Raw genomic sequence first — 20,270 nt, forward strand, 5'->3', positions numbered from 1 at the left:
GTTGTTCTTCTGCTGCCTTTTATCTTTTTTCCAAGGCAGCAAATAGGCACATGAACTGTATCTATGTATTGTAAATGTATCCTATAATCTAGTGTTTGTTTTAATCTCATCTAATTTTCTAGATATCTTCAATGTTTTTAGAAAAATGCATTTTATTCTAAAACTGTTTGTTATTATTAATACAACATTAACATATATATAACATGCATGCAGTGTTATTCTAGTTTTAAAAATTTTTTTAGTTTTAGTTTTTATTTTGTTTTTATTAAATTTTTTAGTTTCAGTTTTAGTTTTCTTTTCAGAACTCATTTTAGTTTTAGTTTTTATTTCGTTTTTGTTTATTCTTTTTAGTTCTTGTTTTAGTTTTTGTTTTTAAAATCATTTTAGTTTTAGTTTTCGTTTTTATTGAAATTTTTTAGTTTTAGTTTTAAAAAACCAATTTTACTTCAGTTTTCGTTTTTAAAACTTTTCAGTATTGTTTTTTTAAACATTTTATGTTCGTTCTTTTTTGATCAATGTAATTTTATATAAGCTAGCCTATATTTTGTAAAGTGTGTAAGTTAGTGTAACAGTTCAGATATACTTAACAAAGTTAACAGTATTGATAATCATTGCTCAATATTTTATAATAAAATCTTATTCGATAATCGAAAGTGGATATAAAATTCTTTAAAAGAGAATGTACAATACCCCGCTAAAACTTTAATCAATAAAATATAATTGTAGTATAAAATAAATATTGTTGGAATTAGATTTATGATGTATAAACTATAAGACTTAGACATAATGTTGGTTACAATAATGTTTCACAATAAAATTTTCCCAGAAATGGTTAACTATTCTTTATTTGTAACATAATTTATTGAAATAAACATTAGTCTTGACATAATATCAGCTCCTGCCTAGAGTGCCTATGAAGCATACATGAGCTAAATAGGGTTCATGAATAATCTAACAAATAATGGATTTTTATTACTTAGATTAAGAAATTAGATTATTGTAAAGCTTGAGAAAAACTCTTGTTTCCAATGATGTTGACATTCTGTTTCTTTTGCGAAAATATTCTCTCAGCGTATGCTTCACTGGCAGGAGCTGACATTAAATCAAGTGCTAGTGGTGCTAGTATAGGATAAGTCGTTTTGCGTTCAATCCAAAAGTTGATAGCACCGCGATTGCCTTTATATTTATTGCAAATAGTTGAAGTATGAATTTCCATTTGATAACGCAACAGTTCTGTTTCGCAAGCTGCTTGCATAGCATGTACAGTTGACACTCGGCTGGTGGATGAATTTTGTCTGCAAAGATTGTACAAACAACAAAATAAATAGATTGCAGTAGGCTAGCTGTTCAGTCATAGAATACAGGTAGTATATTGTACTACCTGTATTCTATGACTGAACAGCTAGCCTACTGCAATCTATTATTCTAATTCTTCTAATATTCTTATTTTGCTATGTATATAAACAAATGTATTAATGTTATTAAAACACTTAATTATTTATTGATTTTAAAATTTCAACTAATAATCAACAATTAAAAAATAGAATATTATTATAAATGCATAGCCTATGTCATTTAATTATGTCTACTTTTAAAAAATCTTTACTATCTAGTAACTACCTATTATCATTGACTCTAACAATGTTTATTTTGCCAATCAAACAGCTTAGGAGGTGGCTCAGATAGCAAGTCAGATGTGGGCCTAGTGGCATTGGCACCAGTTGAAGTTGAAACAATAGCCCCCATATCCAATTGGTCATTTTGAACTTCTGGTAACTGATAGCTATCAGCTGGAGTGTGAGCATAATCGATCCTACTACTGCCTTCATGCTCAGTTTGATTTTCTGGGCCTGGCTGAACATGATATTGATCACAATTGTATGGCAAAAGAGTAATCTAAAAAAAATCACGACTACGCTGACATGACAGTTACAAACAGTTAAACATTATTTTATATAAATACATAACTATGTTTACAATGCGCCTTTGCAAGGACGGATTAGAGACTTATAGAGATAAAGAATAGATTCAGGAGTAAGAAAGTGGCGAGCACGATAAAGAGATGCAACCTTAGCAGATGCTAATTTTGCAATGGATTTGATATGTGGTTTCCAAGAAAGACGTTTTTTCAAACTGTAGTTGATATCTATTATTTGACAGTTGCAAACAGTTAAACATTATTTTATATAAATACATAACAAATATATACAATACCATAATTAGAAATATTATAGAAAAATTTTCTTTATTCAGCTAGAAATATTTTCTTTATTCAGCTAGACAGTAACACAATATACTCTGCAGATCAGTGACTTCAACTTTTTATTGTTTATTGATTCACCATAAGTATATAAGATTGTATACTGTTGATTTGTAAGAACTCAACTGATGATAATAAATATGTGATATGAATAAATAAACGAATAAAGGGATTGGAGCGAAATCTGTTGAATTTAATTGTATTAGTACAATAGCAAATAGCAATTTGAGAAATCAAAATTTTCAGGTACATACTATATAATTAATAAAGTATAGCATTTTTATTGATAAATTATAAAGTAAGTGATAAAAAATAAATTAAACATTTGGTTTATAGTACCTGATGCAGTATAAATCTTCTAGCTGCTGCAAACAAGTTTTCTTTACCAGGTAGTAGTAACGCAGCAGGTAATGTTGGATCTAATAATGTAGCTGATGCTGGCACTGGATTAAAATCTTGTGTTTCAGGATCTATAATAACAGCAAAACATGTTCGTAAAGATTTCAACATGTTGACAAATAACTGCTTATACCCTGTTACATGTTCTAAGTGAGTTTCTAAATTCATAATTGCAGGAACTATGCTTGACAATGCCATACAATTAGCTTGCAGAATGTTCGTGTCAACTGCGAAGGGTTCCAAAATCTTACATATAGCATCAATGGTAGACCATTCGTTTGCCAACAAACTATCAATTCTTTCTTCATCTAGAATTTGATTTAATGTTGATTTAAGTTCTAACAATCGGTTTAACATTAGTAAAGAACTATTCCAGCGTGTTAGACAACTTGTAATCAACACTTTTTTAGTTTTGTTTAGTAGTTTCTGAACAATACTTGATGACTTTTTAACTTTCTTCACAAGTGCTCGAGCTTTTGTCATTACTTGGTTATATGCTGGCTGTTTATCAATCTCTTTCATCACAAACTGCAATGAATGTGACAGGCAGGCCATTCTATTATATGGTATTGAGTCAAGTATATTTGTAACTGGATCATTTTCTATTTCGTCATGTTCTTGTTGCTCTTCAATTGAGTCACTTTCATCATCATCTTCACTAAGTTCACTTGTGGCTTCATCTTCTTGTGCTCTAAATTCTGTAGTCTCACTATTGTTTTCTTCGTCTTCTTCTTCTTTACCCTTAGTATCAGCAGCTGCGTTCATAAGCTTTAGATGCATAAGCAGCAGCTGCGTTCATAAGCTTCACCATATTAGATCCATTATCACTGATTATCAAAAAAACTTTCTCAGCAGGTATTAACCAATTTTCGAGAGTACGCGTAAAACATTCTGCTACCATTTCTCCTGTATGTGGATGTTGTATTGCATGTAAAGCAAGAAAAGCATGCACCGGCATTTGCTTTGTCTCAGAAAAGAAACATCCGGATATGCCCAAAAATGATGCCGTTAAAGCTTTTTTTGTCCAAATATCTAAACATATTGTAATTTTTCTTGTTTCATTGATAAGTTTCATTACAATCTCTGATCCTAATTTTTTTTTCTGTGTTAGTAATTGCATAACTTTTTTTGCACCTGGGCATTTAAATTTTGGCTGAAACTCTTTCAATAAATCAATAAAAGTCGGATCACTGGCTCTCGATACTGGATCCATGCAACATGAAAAATATTTTGTTACTGCTGCTTGTAACCACTGTTGATTGGTATTGCTTGCTGTCCATTGCTTTTCATTATAAAACTTGTTCAATTTTGTTTGAATTTTACTAACTGATGTCACAGATTCAGATGCGGACTTACCCACAGTTACAACTTTTTTCTTGCAAGATTCTGCTTTTTTTCTATCATCTTTTACTTCAAAATCTTTATATATTTCCTTATGTTTTGCTTTTAAATGTGTTTTCAAGTTGGAAGGATTTTGGCCTTTTAATTTAACATTGCAAACTGTGTTATTTGATATTTGAATGCGGCAAATTGATTTACCCATCGACTCGTCATAATTGAAATAGTCCCAAATAATGCTTTCTTTGTGACGCCCAGATAATTGTAACATTTTAAAAATAATTAGTTCACTCAACTACTGTTTAAAACTTAAGTTTCAATACCGTTACTGTGGAAAAGTGTTTACATTTTTACCGTTACCGTGTTATTACCGTGGAATTAATACCATAACTGCGGTAATTACCGCGGTAACCGTGGAAAAAGCGCTATTACCGTTCCTGTGTCACTCTCTATTGGACACATATAATACCTGGTAATTAACTTGTGAAGAGTAACATTGGTAGAGGGGAGAATGAAAGGCAAAAAATACCCAGGACGGCCTCGGATGCAGATGTTGGATTGCATCCTTATGAACGCAAGTTATGAAGTAATTAAGAAAAGAGTTGGAGAAAGAAAAAAATGGAGACAATCGTGTAAAAGACATGCCTTTCGGTGGAGAACTGCATGAATAAATAAGCCATATGGCGCCTATATAGTCTTTATACAGTTATACTTTATTAATATTTGTTACAACGCAATTATTGACGTAAAGAGCCGGTGCGGTTGCACTGCATGACTTTGCAGAGTTCTTCACTATTGAAAAACGCGCGCGCGTGAAGCTGTATCGCAATATAGTATGCTGTGGTTGTATCAGCAATAGTGATCCCACAAGCATCAGATCTCATTACAGCGCCTGCGTCTGATAGAGTATTTAGCATATACATAAGGTCCCTGGAATCGTAAACGGTGCATGATTTGACCATTGACGGCTGGAAATGAAAACCGCACTTTTATCATTCTCGTTTTTATAAGTCTTTCGTTTTAGTTTTTGTTTCGTTTTTTATAAAATTTTTTTAGTTTTAGTTTAGTTTTAGTTTTCAAATTTATTTTCGTTTTAGTTTAATTTTAATAAAAAATTTTTTTTTCGTTTTGGTTTTAGTTTTAGAAAAACGGTTCATTAACGACACATTTTCGTTTTTGTTAACGAGAATAACACTGCATGCATGGTACCAATGCTGATGGACAAAAAATGTTTTGTGTTCCTTAAAATGTTTATGTTTTGTGGCCAATGTTGATGCCAATACCAATGAATTAACCAATTGCTAAAATATTCAAAAATGTAAAAGCCAAATTTATTAAATTGTGTAGGTTTTTCTAAAAAATAAGAGCATGTTAAAGTGTAGAACTATTACCTGGTAAACAAATATTTGGATCCAAACTTGATTTAAACACTTTTATTTAAAAAAATATGAGATATAATATATTAAAAAATATATAAATAATCTATGAAGTGGAAAATCAGCAAATCATTTAAAAATAAACAGATACAGATATTGGTTGTACTGGTCAAATAATTAAGACATCACTAATCGAAACATCACTAATATATATAGAACAATTTTGTCATGTAAAAGTGCAAAGTGCATTTATTATTATTAAATATTATTAAACATGCCATATTTATACTTTCATATATGGTAGTGCATGCCATATTTATAGTTTCATATGTGGTAATGCGGTAGTGGTGTAGTGGTAGAGCGCTCGCTTCTAAAGCGAGAGGTTCCGAGTTCGATCCCCATCACATTCCTGGCAGTACTGCGCTTTACTTGTTTTTCCGCACAGCGGCCTTGTTTGTCAAGGTTCATGTTTCGGAGTTATAGAGTTGAGAGAAGGTTATAACTACAATTAAGTAGCATCCTTGTCTGTAGTGGTCTTCTAGGCCTTGGGGAGGTGAATTAACAAAAAAAAAAAAAATTATGATTTGGCTAACCCAATTGATTGTTTCAATTTGCCTCAATAGCGGGGTTATGTTCATGTTTCATGTTCAAGCCTTAATAGCTGGGATTGTTGGAACATTTTTTTGCAGCTCTCAAATCAAAGGTACATTAAAAATTGCTTAACTAAATTTTATCTATATTTGTGAATATTGTGCTTTAGTAATTAGTATATAGACAAAAAAAAAATTTCATAAAATATTTGCATTTCAGCCACAAGTTCTCAAATTAAAAAAAAATATATTTTAACCAAGCCAATATATATATATATATATATATATATATATATATATATATATATATATATATATATATATATATATATGTATATATATATATATATATATATATATATATATATATATATATATATATATATATCTTTTAAAATTTTTTACCTTTTTAAAAAAATTATTTATTTCTAACATACTTTCTGAACTAGATTGCAAGTGGAGAGATTGAAAACATTATCAAAGAAGAATCCAAGTTACAAAGCGATAGTAAGTCTAAACTATGCAATGAGTCTACAACAAATCATTTAACGCTGACTCATCAGAAGCTCAAAACCAAGCTGAGCAAGTATGAAGTTTTGCATGCCATGTATTCTACATTCTATACATCTGTTGAGAAGGTATTTTATTTTCTCAATAAAATTTTTATGGATTAAATAACAAGAGTTTTAATATAAGTCACTTTTCAGTAGATTTTTCCTCAATAAATTGCATTAAAATTTTTTTTTCTTTCAGTAAGTCAGATTTTAGTAGATTTTTTTTTCAGAAAATCGGTTTTCAGTAGACTTGTTTTTCAGTAAGTCAGATTTCAAAATATTTGTTTTAAGTAAATTTTATTACAAATAGTTTATTTGTTTTATATTCTAGTTACCTTAGTTACCTTCCCTCATATACTTGATTACTTTTATCATTTTAAATCTTTTAAATCTTGAAATGATTTATATTTTAGTTGGTTACCTATATGAATAAATTATTCCAAGATAGTTATATACCATAACTTCTATATTTTAGTTCGTTACCTATATGAATGAATTATTTCAAGATTATTTGTATGGCGTTTTACCAAGGACAGTAGCTTCAGCGCAGTATAAACTTAAAGATCACTCTATGGCTTTTAATACTTTTGAACAACTTTTTTCTCAAACCATTCAAAGTAGTCATTTTATCTTAGAGTTTTTTGAGCCAACTGAGATAACACCTAGTGTTATTATTTTGGATGGAGTTAAGTCATCAGAGGAAAAGAATACAGAAGATAATGATTTGCAATTTTTAATATTTCTGCAAGAATTATTTGAAGTATTTTTTCTTACAGTTTTATTTATTATTTGCAATATTAGAATAATAAACAGCCAAATAATATATAGCAGCAAAAGTCATAGTTTTTAATTAATGATAATTTTCCTTTTTTATTTATTTATTATATGCAAAATAATAAAAATATAAAATATGATGTTCAAAAATAATAAAAATATAAAATATGATGTTCAAAAATAATAGAAATATAAAATAAAAATAAAAATAGATAATAAAAATATAAAATACGATGTTCAAAAATAATAAAAGTATAAAATAAAAATAAATAATAAAAGTATAAAATAAAAATAAAAATAAATAATAAAAATATAAAATATGATGTTCAAAAATAATTAAAATATAAAATATGATGTTCAAAAATAGCAAAAATATAAAATATGATGTTCAAAAATAGCAAAAATATAAAATATGATGTTCAAGAATAATAAAAGTATAAAATAAAAATAAAAATAAATAATACAAATATAAAATATGATGTTCAAAAATAATAAAAATATAAAATATTATGTTAAAAAATAATAAAAATATAAAATATGATGTTCAAAAATAGCAAAAATATAAAATATGATGTTCAAAAATAATAAAAGTATAAAATAAAAATAAAAATAAATAATAAAAATATAAAATATGATGTTCAAAAATAATAAAAATATAAAATAAAAATAAAAAATAAAAATATAAAATATGTTCAAAAATAAGTAAAATAAGTTATATAAAAAAATAGCAAAAAAGAAAATTTGAAAAAGTTTTTAATTGATTTGAATTGTTTCTTGTAATTTAAATGCTTTTAATTAAAATAATTTAATTATTTAAAAAAAGTTTTTAATTTGATAACATTTGCTAGAAAAAGTTAGCCACAGTTTTATGATTTAATAATTCGATTTTTAAAAAAGTGCAACTGATGCAGCACAAACTGCAAAAATGTAACAAATTTATTGGTCATATTTTTTTGTACTAACTGTTTATTAGGTTATGTTGGCAACTGAAGAACATATTCGTCAGATCTTAAACTTTAGTAATAAATTTGGTGATTCTCTAATATCTGCAGTAACACTCTGTCAAGAATCAGATCAGTTTCATGATGAAATAAAAGTAAAAATTTCTTTTTTTTTTTATTGGAATAAGTTAACAACTTGTTTTAGGGTTGAAATCACTACAATGCTAAAAACTTTTTTTGGGTAAGAAATTCTTAAGGATCAAAAATGCCTTTTATTTTTGAGTTAAAAAACCCATATTGTTTTTTGGTTTTTGTTAATTGAGCATCAATTTAAAATTATACTAATCAAAATAAATAATAAATTTTTTTCGTCAAGATATTATAATCTTAATATAATGTCAATAAAGTACATAGGTGTATAATGGAGATATAACAGGAAATATAATAATATATTTAAGATATAATAAAAAATAAAAAAACATTAAATTAATGATTTTCTTTTAAACATTTTTTTATAAAAATTAATGAGTGTTTTTGTTTTATTAACAAAGAAAACAGAGCAGCAAATCAACATTTTACGCACTAATGTATTTATAAGCGCCACTCATCCAGAATATGGTCAAATAGAAAAAAAAAAAGTACTGTTGGAAAAACTTTGGGGAAAACTTGGACAAATGATGGAGAACCATCGAACAATTTTAAATACGGCTGTAAGGTTTTATCAAGTTTGTGATCAGGTATTGTTCTTATTATTGCCTTATTATTTTTTTAAATTTTATTTATCTAATATTATTGTTATTACTGTTATTAGTATTATTATTAGTACTATTATTACGCAAAAGAAACAACCCATGAAATGGGTCATCAATATTTGTGGTATCAAGAGGTGCCTGATAGTTTAGCAAAAAAAAAGTTTAATTTTTCTTTATTTGGGGTTGTTTTGAGGTCATATATATATATATATATATATATATATATATATATATATATATATATATATATATATATATATATATATATATATATATAAATAAATATATATATATATATATATAAATATATATATATATATATATATATATATATATATATATATATATATATATATATATATATATATATATATATATATATTAGTAGAAAATCACTTAACTAAATTTTTTTCCATTTGACACAGTGTTTCATCCACAAAGATTCATCAGAAATCTGGATTTCTGATGAATGTTTGTTGATGAAACACAGTGTCAAATGGAAAAAAATTTAGTTAAGTGATTTTCTACTAATATATAATTGCTCTGTTCTTTTAAGAACATTGAGCACTCTATTGTGTAGAATACTTTTTAAAGTTGTTTAAATATATATATATATATATATATATATATATATATATATATATATATATATATATATATATATATATATTATATATATATATATATATATATATATATATATATATATATAGAGTTATATATATATATATATATATATATATATACATATACATGCACACATATAAAGATAATATTTCAGAGTAAGATAAAAAAACGTTTGAACTTTTTTTCATTCCTATTATTTGTTACTTTATATGCTTTTTTATTAGTAATTAGTGAATTGTAAAAGATTATCAATATTACCTGCCAAAGATTGGCAGGTAATGTCAATATCAATGAATCTGTATATATAATGAAAGATTGGTTAGAATCATTTGTAAAACCGTGAATAAAACAAAAGTAAAAGAAAAAAATAAAAAGTTAGGGTTACATCAGAACTACAGGGTTAAAATTAAATCAGAACTACAGGGTTAAAGTTATATCAGAACTACAGGGTTAAGGTTACATCAAAACTGCAGGGTTAAGGTTACATCAAAACTGCAGGGTTAATGTTACATCAAAATATAAGGTAAATTGTTTTTTGATGTAATTTATTTTTTATTACAGACTATTACAATGATTCATTTAGAATAAAAAAGGACTAAGCTACATATAACTATGAATAAAAGTAGAAAAGACCAGGACTTATTGCCACTGTATATTCTCTTTGAGCTTTTAGCACTTGTAGAATATAAGTTTTGGTAATACATTTAAGTTGCATTCATTATTAACAGAAAATATTTAAATTTTAATTTGGCAACAGTTTTAAACCGAACTCAGTATTATTGTTTAACTTTGAGTTGATGTTTTTATGATTGAGTTTATGATTGTAAACATTCCTGCATTTCTTACTTTATGCAGTTTTTTTAATTTTAATACTTGTTATTTCTATTTCATTTAAAGTCTTCCATGTAATAATAGTTATTTTTTAATAATGTGTTTATAATACTTTTTTTAAACATTCTTAAGCTGGGTATGCTGGAGAATGAGACTGGGGAAGAAGTTGGGTTAAGGAAGTTAATACTTTTTGACATATATTCTTCTACTGCATCATTTATTTAATAGCTATAATACATTTTAGGTAGAAACTTGGCTTCAGGATAGTTATCAGTTTTTAAAGACCACAAGAGGCGGTGCTAGGCGCTGTGCAACTGAAAAAGATTTTCGAGAACTTATAGATCTTATTGAAAATTTCCAGTTTTCTGGTGTTGAAATTCAACAATTGAGACTTGCTCACTTATTGCAATTGGCTGTGCAACTTGATTATAGAGATGTTAAACTGCGTGCTCAACTACTCAATGAAAGCCAAGAGAAAATTAATCATCGTCTTCAGCAATTACTAAATGACATGGAAGGTCAAATTGTCAAATTAAAAGAACTAGTAAGTTATTTAAAAAAAAAAACTGTATAAAAGTTAAAGTTTTAGTTAAGAACAATTTTAATTTGAAACAATACTCTCACTCTCTCTCTTGCCCTCTCTTTCTTGCTCTCTCTTGCCCTCTCTTTCTTGCTCTCTTTTTCTCTATCTCTCTCTATCTTGTTTTTACTATTAGACTTAAGAAAATTATATTTAAAAAACTTGTTTGAATATTCAGTCAAATTGACCTTTCAAATGAGTTTTTTTTACATTTTTTAATGTAGAGAGAGAGATTATAAGCTTTTTTTTTGTTAGTTCACCTCCCCAAGGCCCAGAAGGCCACTACAGACGAGGAGGTTGCTCAATTGTGGTTATAACCCTCTCTCAACTCTCTAACTCCGAAACACGAACCTTGACGAACAAGGCCACTGTGCGGAGAAGCAAGTTGAGTGTGGTACTACCAGGGACGTGGTGGGAATCAAACTCGGAACCTCTTGCTAATGTTATAATACTAACTTTTGCTAATGTTATAATATTAAATTTTGTGCATTTTTTATCTGTTATTATATATATGTATATATATATATATATATATATATATATATATATATATATATATATATATATATATATATATATATGTATATATATATTATATATATATATATATATATATATGTATATATATATATATATATATATATATATATATATATATATGTATATATATATATATATATATATATATATATATATATATATATATATATATATATATATATACATAATATATATATATATATATATATATATATATATACATAATATATATATATATATACATATATATAATATATATATATATATATATATATATATATATATATACATATATATAATATATATATATATATATATATATATATATACATATATATATATATATATATATATATATATATATATATATATGTATATATATATATATATATATATATATATATGTATATATATATATATATATATATATATATATATATACATAATATATATATATATATATATATATATATATACATAATATATATATATATATACATATATATAATATATATATATATATATATATATATATATACATATATATAATATATATATATATATATATATATACATATATATATATATATATATATATATATATATATATATATATATATATATATATATATATATATATATATAAATGTACAAAAAAAAGTAGTTTTTTAAAATAACTTTTATATGCTGCCATGTGGAAAACTTTCACAATTTTGTTTCTACTGTATGTAATAACAATGACTTACTTGTATGCATTAACAATGGCTTAAACAAAATGTTTGCACTTACATTATTAAACCTTAGTTTATAAAAGTTTAAAGTTTAGAAGTTAATAGATTTTAAAACTTGACAAAATGGGTAATATCTTTTATATATATGACATGGTGGTAATATATTTTATATACTTGACAAAATCGGTAATATCATATCTTTTAATATTATTTAATATTTTTATAATAATAATAATTTTATATTATTGTTCATATTTTTATATAATTGTTAATAATTTTATATAATTTCTAATTTTTTAATATAAATTTTAGCATTTTTATACTATTGTTAATAATTTTATATAATTTCTAATTTTTTAATATAAATTTTAGCATTTTTATACTATTGTTAATAATTTTATATAATTTCTAATTTTTTAATATAAATTTTAGCATTTCTATACTATTGTTAATAATTTTATATAATTTCTAATTTTTTAATATAAATTTTAGCATTTTTATACTATTGTTAATAATTTTATATAATTTCTAATTTTTTAATATAAATTTTAGCATTTTTATACTATTGTTAATAATTTTATATTATTGGTAATGTTTTTATATTATTGTTAATATTTTTATATTATTGTTAGTAATTTTATATTGTTGATAATGATTTTATATTATTGATAATATTTTTTGTATTATTTATACTATTATTATTCAACAAATTTATTATTTTTGTGTTAAATCTTATTTTAAGGGACCTGATGCAGAATTTTTTCTTACTGAGTTTCCTGATGAGCAAAATGATATAGAAGAATATAAATTACATGAGCGAAGTATTTTAAAAACGGGAATACAACAGAGCATGCAAAAACAAAAAGGTAATTCAAGCTTTATTGTGAACAATTATTCTTCAGCAGCCAGAAATATTACCTATTCAGATAGCTTTCAAAGTATGATAAGTGATCAGCCAAAGTTGTTGGTGAATGTTTCTAGTAACAACACTGTACCTTCAAATATTCAGCAGCATCTTTCTCCTCTTATTCAAGCTGAACTAAATCAACTGTCTAAACAAAATAATAAAGACTTATCTGCTTTTGGTACTATTAAACCATTAGATCAAAGTTGTATTGATCCTGATATGTTTCAGATGGAAGTCTCAGTAAAGACTGATTATAATGTTGAGTCTCACCCTCCTACTGCATCAGTAGATGAAAAAGGATTAACTTACACAATTAATAAAACACTGGTTACAACAACTAAACAAGTCACCACACATCTAAAGCAAGAGTTTAAAACAGAGGTTGAGATTGTTCACATTGATAATAAAGAAGATCTACCAGAGCGTTTAATGTTAGCAAATATAGAACCGGATAATGTTTGTGTTTCAGTGACTTCAACAAGTAAAATGAACAAAGAATCTTATGATGCTGATTGCAATATAAAGTTACAGAAAACTAACGAAAACATCTGCAAAGCAGTGGAAAGTAGCATTTTCAATGATGAAGCGTAAAATTTTTTTTTAATCTCTATTTAGACTAAAAATGTTTTTAACTTTTATTTAAATACAAGTTCAATTCTTATTTGCACCAAGTTTCTGCCAGAGAAGCACAATAAAGTGAACAAAAATTTAAAAAATATATTTTAAGGAGAGTTAGTTGGTTCAAAATTAATTAATAATCAATTAAATCCTGTTAATTTTTTCTGAGTGAGAACTTCTTAGGGAAAAAGTAAGAATTTTTTTTCAAATTAAATTTTAAAATGCTGAAAAAATTGCTGTTTCTTTAGCATTTTAAAAATGAAATTGCTTTCTAAAAAACATTTTACTGTGTTTCAAGTCCAATAACATAAGCAAAACAACAACAGTAAATTCAGTTCAATACTTGTTTAACTAATAAATGATATTTTTGATATGGGTGTTGTGATTTTTAAAATGGATGTTATGATTTCTAATGTGGGTGTTGTAAATTTTTATATAGGTGTTGTAAATGTTATCATAAATGGGTGCTACTGATATTTTTGATGAGGGTGTTATGATTTCTAAAATGGATGTTATGGTTTCTAATTTGAATGTTGTAAATATTTGTATAAGTGTTGTAAATGTTGTCATAAATCAGTGCTATGATGTTTTGATTTCTTAAAGACAGTTGTTTTTCTAAATTTGATTTGAAATTTTTTCTTTGATAGTTAAAGATTTCAATTTTTATTTAAGGAGACTTTTTCTCCTTTAATAAAAAACTAGTGCAGAGTCATTGCCTTAATTAAGATAGAAGAGCTCAAGCTTTAGTGTCATTGCCTTATTTGAGATTAAAGGGCTCAAGCTTTAAGGTCATTGCCTTATTTGAGATAGAAGGGCTCAAGCTTTAATGTCATTGCCTTATTTGAGATTAAAGGGCTCAAGCTTTAAGGTCATTGCCTTATTTGAAATGGAAGGGCTCAAGCTCTTGGGTCATTGCCCTATTTGAGATTGAAGGGCTCAAGCTTTAGGGTATTTTTATTTCTAGGCTCTAAGTACTGTAATATTTGCAAAGCATCTTTGTTTGATATAAGCATATACATACCCAATTTTAAAGTTTATATCTGAAAGTTATCTTTTTTTTAATATATTCATTATATATATATATATATATATATATATATATATATATATATATATATATATATATATATATATAAACACTATGCTTATCAAAGAAAATTGTTAAATTAAAATGTTGATAATAAAACTGCTAGTAACCCTAATGTTAAGAAGCAGGTGATGTTTGAATTTCTGTGGCTTCCAAACTGACCTTTTTAAGAAAAAAGGTTATATTTTTTACTTCATTTTGTGAATTTGCTTACCACAAAGGTTGAGTGGTATATAATTTCTTTTAATTTAAGTTAGAAAGCATTCTGCAGCTTATACATCATTTTGATGTATTTTCACTTCTCATTCAAATTTATTTTCACTTCTGTTGCATTCAAATTTACCTAGTATATGCACTCGAACTTAGCAAGTATTTTTACGTTTTTCAAAAGGTCAGTATTTTGAAGTTTTTTTTTTTAATTAAATATGTAAATGATTAAATTTATAAAAAACAATTTTAATATTTTAATTCCTAATTTTATTGCTATTGATAAATAAATAAATACTATTGTGTGTTTTTTCACTATCAATTGCTTGATATTGTGGTGTTTTGATTCAGCTTAGATACTTTTTACTTGGATACTTGGTTATTCTTGATTATAATAAAGTTTTAGTTTAATTGTATTATAATTATAATATTATAAATATTTATATTTATACAATTTAAATATAACTAAAATATTTATATTTATACAATTTAAATATAACTAAAATATTTATAATCACAACATCTTTAATTCTTGATTATAATAAAGTTTTAGTTTAATATATTATATATAAAATATTTATAATCATAACATCTTTAATTCTTGATTATAATAAAGTTTAATTGTATTATAATTATAATATTATAAATATTTATATTTATACAATTTAAATATAACTAAAATATTTATATTTATACAATTTAAATGTAACTAAAATATTTATAATCATAACATCTTTAATATTAATTATTTTCATTTATAGTTTTTTTTTTTTTTTTTTTTTTTTTTTAAATTTCTTTCAAAAACTTGTACAATTCACATTTTTTTGTTCTGTCTTTTACACATTTGAAAATAAAAAAATCCTTTGTTTGTTTACTTTGTTTTAATTTTACTTTGATCTATTACTTTGAAATCAAATATACATGGAAATTATGTAAACACTTTTTTATGATAAGTAAATATTATTTTTTCTGTTAAAAACGTTTTTGAAATATTTTTTTTTATTTACCTATGTTTTTCTCATTTCTCCACATAATAATTTGTGTATCAAATTGAATTTAATTACTAAAGCTAAATTGAGGGTATTCTAACAAGTTTTATTGTTTAAGTTTTAAATTTATTATTATTTTTTTTTAAATAGATTTTTTTGTTGTTAAATGTTAAAAATTAAGCATTGTTATCAAAATAATTCATTTAAAATCAGATTAAAACCCACAAATGTTTTAAGCATCAGTTTTACATTCTTTTTGCACTGAATTAGTTCTAATTTTAGTAACTAATGTTAATTATATATTTTAACATCTAAATTAAATATTAAATTATATTTAATACTAATATATTAAATTTATTTATTTAATAGTATATATTTAATAATATTATATTTAATTTTGTATTTAATTTTATATCTAATTATCCTTTAATATTTATCAGATATTATTAAAAGCATTTTTATTTTGTTGCAGTGTTGTACTTTATTAATGTTTTAGTTTTTCCACTGTTTTTAACATGCTTGGTGCAATTATCAATTACATTAAAAATATTTTGGAATTTCTCAATTGCATTTAAAACATTTTGGTTTTCCGCTTTTTATAACATGCTTGGTGCAATTATCAATTGTACTTAAGATAAGGTATGTTGATATAGTTTTTTTTCTCTCTAGAAAATACAATTTTGATCAACCAGAAATTATGTTCCAAGAATCTGAGAATTTACAAACTAGCTCATTAAGACAGTTTGAAATCTTTGCCAAAGATGCCAACAATAAAGTTATATCTGTTAGACATGTAAGATTTGAAACTTTTTTATAATTATATGTGTATATATATATGTACACTAAGTTATTGTATTACAATGCTCATTAATAATCATACTCATTTGCATTAATGTTGTTAAATGATGGAGCAGTAAATTTATTCATAAATAAAAAGTGTTTTATTCATAAAATGGATAAAACACTTTTTTTTATGAAATGCTAAGTTTCATGCCAGTTAGCTTTAAAACAATTGAATACTATTTGACAGCTGGTGATTTTAACCTTTTAAAACTTTGAGTTTTAACCTGTTGGTTAAAACTCAAAGTTTTAACCAACAGGTTAAAACTTTGAGTTTTGATTACTGAGTTGTGTGAAACTTGAAAAATTGTTTTTATTCATTTAATTATATATATGTATACAAATACACACACACAAACACACACACAAACACACACACATACACATATACAGATACACACACTACACACCACACATATACATGCAGGCACTCATAGTAAAAACAATACTTATAATTTAGATTCCTAATTTCAAGGCAAATGGTTCCTTACTTATGTTAGGTGGAGCTCAAATTAATGATGATCGCCCATCTTCTATGGTAGAGTTAATTCTGAGTTTAGATGGTGTGTTTTCAGATACTGAAGATATTAATGTGGTAGAAAATGAAGAAGATTCTCAAAAAATCTCAGATGATCACAAAACCTTTGAGGAAGTTAGTCATAAGCATATAGTTCATGATGAACATATAGATCATTCTGAAAATAAACTTCAAAGTGAAGTTTACTTTGAGCAACCAACAATTCTTAATGAAGTTGAGAAACCACATGAATTACATGAAAATGCAGCAATTGATGTTGTTAACAATATAAAAACTGATGTTGGTCTTGAAAATTTAGCTTGTGATTCAACTAATTCTTTGCCAATGAATAACAGTCAATCATGTTACACTGAAAAGCCATTAGGAGAAGTCATAAATTGTAATAATTTGGTTAAACCACTGTTAGGTGTTAGTTATGTCGATTTTGTTAACAAATTTTTAAAAGAAGATTCTAACTACAACAACATTCTAAATTGCTTAATAAAAGTAAAATATTTTTTATTATGAAATATTTCTTACAGAAAATAAGAAAAAAAAAATGCCTGTGAATTAAAATGAGGTTGTTGACTTGAGTTTTTAAAAAATGAAACTTCAATTGAAAAATTATTTTAAAAATTTGATTTATAATTTGATAAATGTTTTTAGAATTATTTTGATAAAATATCAGTGGCACCTTTAAAACTGCAAAAAAACAAAAGTGCTATATTTCGTAACATCAAAGAATTGCATAACTTTCAAACAAGGTAAATTGTTTGAAAACTGTTTTCAATCCTTTTTTTTTCTTGATCTTTTTTTATTTTTATCAGTATTATAAAAAATCATTATATATCATTATTACCATTTACATGCATTTTTTATTGTTACATATTTCATTTTTAAAAGCAATTTTGGACCAAGTATTCAGTCATCAACTTGTTTGGATGATATCATTGACACTTATTTTCAACATGTGAGCTTTATGTTACTTTCTTGGTTTTAGAATGTTTTACTTTTTTGAAATGTTTTACTTTTTTGAAATGTTTTACTTTTTTGAAATGTTTTACTTTTTTGAAATGTTTTACTTTTTTGAAATGTTTTACTTTTTTGAAATGTTTTACTTTTTTGGTTTTGGAAGGTTTTATGTTACTTTTTTGTTTTTTAAAGTATTTCTAAATAAAAGTTTTATTTTTGTTGTGTAATATCAAAGCTAGCTTTTATAAGTATAAATAAAATACATTATATTTAAAAATAGATTTAGTTTGGTTTACTGTTTGATCATAAAATTGTACAAGTAAATAAACTGAAAAATCTGGTCATGATAATATCTGCACTTAAATTTTGTCATGATAATCTATTTTTAAAAATCTTTTTGTTCTAGGCTGGAAAATTCATAAAGCTGTATTCTCATTTTCTTAAAACAGAATCTGATGTTGAAAAATCATTGTCAAATATTTCGTATTTTCCTGTAAGTTTTTTAACAATTTTTGCATTATCAAGTTTAGTTTAATAAAATTTGCTTTTTACGTTAAATTATATAACGTAGATTTGCCTAAAGCCTAATGGTCAAACATTTTGTCCTAAGTCTGATGATCAAATTAAATTAAAATAAGAGTAATTGTAGAAAAGAAAAAATGATAGAACCTTATGATTATGAGACAGCTTGGAAACTACAGCATGTTAAACTACATAACATGTTTATAGACGTGTATGTAAATTTCTATTTATTTGTATGTAAATTGTATTTAGAATAAATTGTATTTAATGTAAAATGCTTTGAAGAACTACCCAAAATATGATAACAGTATTTCATACAAAGATGGGTTAGAGATTATAGATATAGAGAATGGAATTAAAAATAAGAAAAATGCAAAGAAAATTATAATTAATGGAGAAAGCCTTAGAAGATGCTAACTTTGTAATTAATCGGATCAGTATTTTATAATGATCAGATTTTTTGATAAAATGTTATGTTGACATCAATCAAGGACAAGGTTATTGAGATAATTGTTAGTAATAAATAACTTTTTGTTTGGGTTCAAGTTCACCAGCCACTACTGGCCTTAAGCTTTCACCAAAGCAATCACATTCAAAACTGGCTGTCTTTATTGGTTACACTGTTTTATAATGTTGATAAAAAAAATAGTAATAATGTAGATAAGAAACAACAGGGACCAAGGATGGAACCTTGTGGTACCTTAGACATTACTAGAAATGAAGGAAAGTGTTGTCCATCAAGAATGAATTTAAAAGTGCAATTTGAAATAACTGTTTCTATCATTTTAAAAACTTTTCCAGAATTACCATATGAAGAGTACATATGTACAAACTTTATAAAAATACTTGTTATTTCAATTGCTTTTTGAAATGCCAAATTGCCTTATCACTTCTATCTAATGAACAATAGCATTTAAAGTTATATTTATTTTTAATAATTCCAGGTAAAAGATTGAGAGAGTGAAGAGTTTTGAATTTTAATGTCAGTAGGTCACTTGTACTAGAGCCAAGTCATTTAGTGTAAAGAACATTTATTAGATTATTATTATTTATTATTATGATTATTATTTATTGTTATGATGAGCAAATATTAGAGGGAATTTGACTCAAATATAGATGCAAAGAACACCAATAGTAGATAGATATAAAGAAAGAGCTTAGCTTCAAGTTACAAAATATTGTAAATCCTGTTTTTAACCTAAATGCTAAAAGTTCTAAAAGTCGTAGTTAAAATCATCATAATAAGCCTGCTGGTGAAGTTCTAAAAGTCATAGTTAAGATCATCATGATAAGCCTGCTGGTGAAGTTCTAAAAGTCA

At 24.9% G+C, this 20,270-nt stretch overlaps 1 protein-coding gene across 4 annotated transcripts in view; it reads left to right on the plus strand.

Moving 5' to 3' along the window:
• LOC100212532 (titin) overlaps positions 1-20,270 on the plus strand; it is a 156,822-nt gene that overhangs the window by 30,257 nt on the left and 106,295 nt on the right. For all 4 annotated transcript variants that reach the window (XM_065798922.1, XM_065798920.1, XM_065798919.1 and 1 more), the window contains 11 exons: positions 6,413-6,601; positions 6,993-7,277; positions 8,265-8,387; positions 8,784-8,969; positions 10,687-10,986; positions 13,036-13,787; positions 16,771-16,894; positions 17,402-17,965; positions 18,125-18,222; positions 18,362-18,428; positions 18,837-18,923. In XM_065798922.1, the coding sequence (XP_065654994.1) occupies positions 6,413-6,601; positions 6,993-7,277; positions 8,265-8,387; positions 8,784-8,969; positions 10,687-10,986; positions 13,036-13,787; positions 16,771-16,894; positions 17,402-17,965; positions 18,125-18,222; positions 18,362-18,428; positions 18,837-18,923 (2,775 nt within the window). The remainder of the gene's footprint in view (positions 1-6,412; positions 6,602-6,992; positions 7,278-8,264; positions 8,388-8,783; positions 8,970-10,686; positions 10,987-13,035; positions 13,788-16,770; positions 16,895-17,401; positions 17,966-18,124; positions 18,223-18,361; positions 18,429-18,836; positions 18,924-20,270) is intronic.

The sequence above is a fragment of the Hydra vulgaris genome, chromosome 06 (genome assembly GCF_038396675.1).
Source record: "Hydra vulgaris chromosome 06, alternate assembly HydraT2T_AEP".
Classification (NCBI taxonomy): Eukaryota; Metazoa; Cnidaria; class Hydrozoa; order Anthoathecata; family Hydridae; genus Hydra; species Hydra vulgaris.